Source organism: Saccoglossus kowalevskii, chromosome 4 (genome assembly GCF_978046115.1).
Source record: "Saccoglossus kowalevskii chromosome 4, keSacKowa6.1, whole genome shotgun sequence".
Classification (NCBI taxonomy): domain Eukaryota; kingdom Metazoa; phylum Hemichordata; class Enteropneusta; family Harrimaniidae; genus Saccoglossus; species Saccoglossus kowalevskii.
The window spans coordinates 6,703,502-6,710,185 of record NC_140644.1 but is presented as its reverse complement, the minus strand read 5'-3'; the positions used below and the strand labels follow the sequence as shown (position 1 = coordinate 6,710,185).

At 32.1% G+C, this 6,684-nt stretch overlaps 1 protein-coding gene across 1 annotated transcript in view; it reads left to right on the top strand.

Annotated features, from left to right (window-relative positions):
- The first annotated feature begins 1,314 nt into the window (after positions 1–1,314).
- The window catches only part of LOC102809794 (F-BAR and double SH3 domains protein 2-like), a 32,990-nt gene continuing 27,620 nt past the window's right edge, over positions 1,315–6,684 (top strand). The window contains exons 1-3 of the mRNA XM_085497684.1: positions 1,315–1,703; positions 1,810–1,907; positions 2,052–2,097. Coding sequence (XP_085353810.1) covers positions 1,680–1,703; positions 1,810–1,907; positions 2,052–2,097 — 168 coding nt within the window. The 5' untranslated portion in view covers positions 1,315–1,679. The remainder of the gene's footprint in view (positions 1,704–1,809; positions 1,908–2,051; positions 2,098–6,684) is intronic.

The following is a 6,684-nucleotide window of genomic DNA, read 5'->3' as shown; positions in this document are numbered from 1 at the left end:
TGATTTGGACAATGGGTAACGATTCCTCTTACTCCTTTTACACACTTTTGGCAACTACAGAAAAATAGGCAACACGAATCAAAGCTTTTAGATATCTTCAAAGTTTCATACAATCTTAACAATAGTTTCACCAGATCGAAGTGTTTTAGTATCATCAGCATATAAAATAATCTGTAAGTAACATTTGCGATAACTAACATCAGAGGTAATGTGTACCTCTGCTAACATATATCATTGACATAGTATGAATAGCGAAGGTTCAAGAGTCTTACCCCGAGGCAGGCTCACTCAATATCACCAGTAAGACCTGCTGCAGTATATGCACTATTATTGGGTTTTAAAGGACGGCAGTCATCACGTTGCGTTCTGTTCGATATGGGACTCATAGCGACGTATACAACGCATGTAAAATACATTGTTTATTTACATAAAATTCGAACACGCGCTACGCGGCGACTACCGCACTTTACCTACTCATCTAAAAAGAGGCAACACATCGGATACTATATTTACGCAATTTCTGCATCAGAATTTCGTGATCTATGGTGTCAAATGCCTTTTCAGGTAAAAAAAAAAAATCCGACAGTATACATAGACGAATCCATGATGTAATTTGTTCAATTTGTTTCACTTGAGGTAATTTCGCAGTTTTTCAAGAGGATTTTTCTTTCATTTTCAAAATGTGAGCAGCTCAAAAGAAAATGTTTTTTATCTTCAATATCGCCTTGATCACATTTTCTACAGACTCTTTCTGTTGCTGGTAGTTTTGGTTTTCTCCTTCTCCCCAGTTCAATCTCCAAAATGTGATCACTAAGCCTAAATTTTGATAACATTCTACGTAAGCTAAAGTTATTAATTTCATTTAGACAATTTTCAAGTTCATAGTTTATTACACTAACTTTATTACACTACTATGCCATCAGAGGGCGCAGTATGGTAAAAAATAAAAATCATAAAACATACAGTAGCTAAACTATAAGATAACATTAAAATAAACAGAGCCAAAACACCTAATACTAATAGTTACTACAGGTATTTAATTACGTTCACATTACTAGAGCTCTAAATTCTATTTTCAAGAATTGATCGAGTTTTCTAATCACATAACGTGTGTTTTTATTGAGTCTTTCTGTACATGTATTAATATTATCGGTGGTATTTACTGTTAGAGACGTTCGTTGTTTACATGAATCTTGATGAACAACAAATAACACGAAGGCATGACGTATATATTGTAGCACTTCTAAATAACTGGGGACATTTAATCGACAACATAATGATGTCATCACTTGAACTTTGACATAATTATACAAGTACCGATAACTAGAATATTGTCCCCGTCATCAAAAACACCGTAAATGAGGGACACCGATATCACCGAATGGCTGTGCATGTAACGGATGCGCTCATTAGCAAAGATAGTCCGTGCTACTGTATATAACACGTTTTGAGTTTCGGCACAATTTATTGGATTAATTAAATTTGTGCGAAGAATACAACATAACAGAAAATGAAAAAAACAAACGTTATATATTTTTTTAGAAAAGACTACCTGACAAACCGTATCGCAGCCTCCCAGTGGGCGGTTTCCGGGTGATCCGAACAGCCACTCAAATAACAACATGGCCGAGGTGTACGTATAGTTGAATCGTCCGCTCTGTATTCAGGTGCAAGTCACAATGCAGCAACCACCGCCACGGAAGGTAATTTAGCTTCAGTCACCTTTAATATCGCTTTTTTCACATCTAGAATAACAATAGGTCAAATATATGGCGTATTTTAACTTAAAAATGAACGATTATCTTGCAGGTTAAAATCGCCCAACGTGTAAGAAATGTACACAACGAACAACTCAGTAAGCTCCAATCAAAACAGCAGACCGAATACGAACTCCTGGACGATGTCAGGTGAGTCCTACTCGCCGCACTCGCGTGTCGTCAGATTAAAACTATATTCGTGGAATAAAACATACATATACTACTGGATCACTGGCTTTATCTGTTTGATGTGTGATCGTTTACAATACATCCCGTAATTCTGTTTTTATACAGGGATTTTGCCAAGCAGCGGGCGTCTATTGAAAAGGTGTATGCACAGGTTAGTGGCTACACGGGAAATGAATTTATAAACCTTATTACCGTACCAGCAATAAATTCACAAACTCTCCATCTCCCATATACTAGTATATATTAATAATCTGTAATTATTGTTTTCTAATTGGGGTTGTTTCAAATGTAGCTCACCACATGCCTAATATGTGGGTCAGTAAACACGTTTTGCCATACATTGACATAGGCGCTATATATTATTAAATTACTGCTGTATTAGGAAATAATTGATAACTCTGATTATAGCTTTCGTTTTTGGCAGAAGTAATTGGTGAAAAATAAAAACAAAACAGTATATCTAGTTGAAGAATAAAACAACAATAAAACCTGACAGATTATTTTGATATTTTTGTAGTTCGGTGCTAATGGAAACAAAACAGGTGACTTTTATCTATATTCTACAGTTTTCTTTTGGTGTGATAGTCACATGTGGCTTACTAAGTCAATATGCTCTGTTATCCTGATTGCTCTGTATAACATGTGATATGTGCTTGAGGGTTGTATGCTTGTTCACTAGGCCAAGTTACAAAGCCAAATGTCATGTGTTCTAGGTCAGTGTGTGCGTGTATTTTGGATTTACTTGACTGATTAAAAGTTGAATTGTCATTGTGTCAGGGACCGGATATGTTCTTTTACAAAGTCGTTTGGTGTTTTGAAAAGTAAAAATTCTTGTTAAAATGTAATTTATTTACAAGATTTTGCAAATTGAGATATGGAGAGTCCACAAATAATAAAATCGTTGCCATGGCGAAAATGATTCTGTCAACAAATTCATAAATCTGTGTCAATGGGTTTGGAAATTTATTATGATTATGTATTATATAATTTTTTGAAAACATTTTAATAATAAAATTTACTGAAGTAGAGGTTGCAGAAACTAGAAGCTTTACATTGTGTTTATTTAATTTGTCAATATACTGATATTTTGGTATACATGAGATACTATAAATATAATCTTATAGGGGTACAATATTTCCCCGATTTGAATGAAGGCAGAGCCAAAGGAAGAAAAAAAAGTTTCTTTTGATGGGATTTTAAGTGAATACCAAAACAGTTCATTTTATTTATGTAAGTGCTTATAATGGAGTAGAATACGCTTGTAAAGGTCTGTAACCACCAATAGCTGGGGAAGCATGGATTATAGCTTTACACAATAAATCGTTACTTGTATAAGGCCATCGGATCAGAACAACTTGTTCACAGCTGTCAAATTGTATTGAAGTAAAATTGTGAAAATGTGTTGCCGCACAATATGAGAACTTTATATTTACTATGTCTGTTACTGTGCAAATAAAGACTGAAAGCTGTTGATCACATTTATGTTTGTATTTTAGGGCAGGCAGGGATTTCACCAGGGATTTCACAGTGTGCAGTGTTTTTTTTGCCCAACCCTGCATATTAATTAGCTAATTTGCATATAATTATTTGTGTTTTATCATATTCTGCTTGTAGCTCAATGACAGTTTTTTTGAAATTTTGTATAATTGCTTTGTTACTTCTGGACAAAAAGGAAATAATTTCTCTGATTAATTATGATTTGATTGAAATTACTTCATATATGAAACTTGACTTCAAGTGTTTTCAGGGTTAGGGGAATTTTGAGTTGAATTCATATTGTGAATGTACATATGTGTGCAATGCATTGTGGGAGGAAGTATATGTGATTTGGAGTCATTGTGGTAATACACGTTTTGCAGATGGAAAACTATTCTCTGTTATTTGAAATACCGATAATGACAAATGATTTTGTTAAAGGACTGTAGTGATTTAATTGTTTAAAAAACAGAAATAAGATTTTTAGCTCACCAAAACTTAAATTAAAAAATCTTGTAGGTAAACTAATTGATATATGCGTACCTGTAACCATTGAGCGTAAAAAAGATTCTTTTTTTAGCTCCATGCTGTAACTGACCTGGTGATTTTATAATTTCCCTGATTAAAGTTAATTTTTTCCGTACATATACCGGTATAACCACCCACTCTGCTTCCAATTATCAAAATTTATACAAGCAAAAAGTTGCACACTTTCTTGTTGTTTGAATGTCAAGCAAACAACGGTGTTGCTAATAGTAATGTAAAATAAAGAAATTACCACAATTTGCGGAAAATGATTGCAGAAGTGCTCTCAGGGGTTGTCAAGTGAGATTCCTTATTTTAATGTTAAGTTCAAGTCCTTTCATTCAGGGTTTGCGCCCAACATATGATGATACACAAATTATATTTTTATTGATTGATTCGAATATCTTTAAATTCTTTTTGCTGATTGGACTGTATTTGTCTACTATGACATCATTTGTGTACATTTTTGCTAACCAGCGTGGATGCCTGATAACAAATTCAGCTCACTGATCAACGCAAACTAATGATTTACTGTGAGGTGTTTTATTGACAGACGTATATACAATGTACATTTAATAACAGAAACAACGAACAACAGCGTTCTTTCATCTTTGATGAGATAAAAAAAAACGCTTCTGTGAAATAGCAACTTTGTAGCTGAGAAATAAAATAAAAACTATACATACCAAACATGTGTTCAATTATGTATAATGTGTACATAAACCATAATCTGAATTAGGCAATATAAGTAATGGGATAAAAATGTCAAGTAATCTGTATATATATCACAGATCTTCTATAATTTAATATTTCTACTGTTCATGGTTCAGAAACTTTAAATTCAGATCATCTAGTATTTATTTATTTATTTATTTATTTATTTATTTATTTATTTATTTATTTATTTATTTATTTATTTATTTATTTATTTATTTATTTATTTATTTATTTATTTATTTATTTATTTATTTATTTATTTATTTATTTATTTATTTATTTATTTATTTATTTATTTATTTATTTATCTATCTATCTATCCCTGGGGGGTGATCATTAATGAAGTCTGTGAAATAAACTACACCTTATAATGAATTACATTAATCCTATTATATTTAATACTGTTTTCCAGTTATGTAGCAAGCATGTGAATATCATTAATCATAGCATACATTTCTGTTGATTAAGTTAATCAGTCATTGGGAATTAGCATAATTAGCATAATTAGATAACTAGATAGCATATATACATTAGATATGTATTACTTCATGGCTACATGGAACACAGAAAATGACCAAATTGGCCTAATCTTTTTTTTTATGGATGTCAAACACATCTCACATCACAATTACAAATTCATTCATTACACAGGCAAGGTAGACATAGTTTCTTTATTCTTTTTTTTTGGAAAAAGGAAGTTTTTATGATGAGATGTGTTTTGAAGTAGATCAATGGGTCTCTACATCCAGTTTGAACTAAAGATTAGATCATAAATCATGTAAAAATAGAATGGTAAGAATTTAAAACGATTCCTGTTTCCTTTTTGATAAACCTTCTATTTCAACTATTTACTTAGATGCTTTAAAAAGAAAGCTAGAATTTATTAATACAGTCTCTGGTATTTACATTGACATAAGTCATACAATACTTTTGTAAAAATATTATTTTCACATAGTTTTAATATCAGAAGTCTATAATTTTAGACCCCAAGTTGATTTGACAGTAAAAACAGTTGCTTTGTAGAAATTTGTATGAGAATGTCTACAAATAGAAAAAAATGATAATACATTGCATAATTAGTACGTTTACAGTATTCACGAGAGATATAGTTACAAGAATGTCATTATCATCACAGTTTGAAATGATAGTAACGTGTATGTATCAAAATGATTAGTATACATATACTGTAAAAGAATTAATTATTCACTGGGTTTTAAAGTGCCTGTGAAATGGCTGCTATTTTCACGCCTAAAATTATCCATTGATACATAAATATTATTAATTTTATTAAATCATAAGCATGAATTATTTTTTAAGTGAAAAAATGTGTTTTAAACTCAATCTACAGCAACTTTATTTTTGTGTATTTTAAAACAAGGGTCTTCATTAGCTTCATATTTGCATACAGAAATTCCCCTTGTGACGTCAGAAGGGGAAGTCGCATGGCAGCTTGCATTGCCGATACGTGTAAATAAGGCAAATTTCTTCTGCAGTTTTCTCGTCTTTGACTAAATTTTTACTTATGTACTTGTTCGTTGTAGAGGAATGGACCATAATGAACACATAGTATCAATTTTTGTTGCATGGGGTTGAGTTAGATGCGAAATATGTCCGTTCTGGTGTAGGTGGTCACCGTGATCGTCAGTGACACACGTTTGTACACTGTCGCTGGACAAAATAGAATTTGACGTCGGAATTATCTCGTTATTTAGCAGGTTACTAGGCACGTCACTACACTGTTTTATTTCATCGATCGTCTGAGTAAAACTTTCAAAATTAAAAGAAAAGAGAACATATTTTGACATTCTAAACATTAGACTATAGTGATCACTACAAAATAATAAAAAAAACCCGACAAATCACAGTTACTAAATGAATGACAGCCGCATGGAAATAAATTGAAATTTTGTTGAAATAGGTGAACGCGTCGGGTCAGGACGAAGGCAAGTGCGTTAAAAGCGGCGTTTAATTGGATAACAAAAATACTCGAGGTCGACACACATACAGATAAATTCAGAGT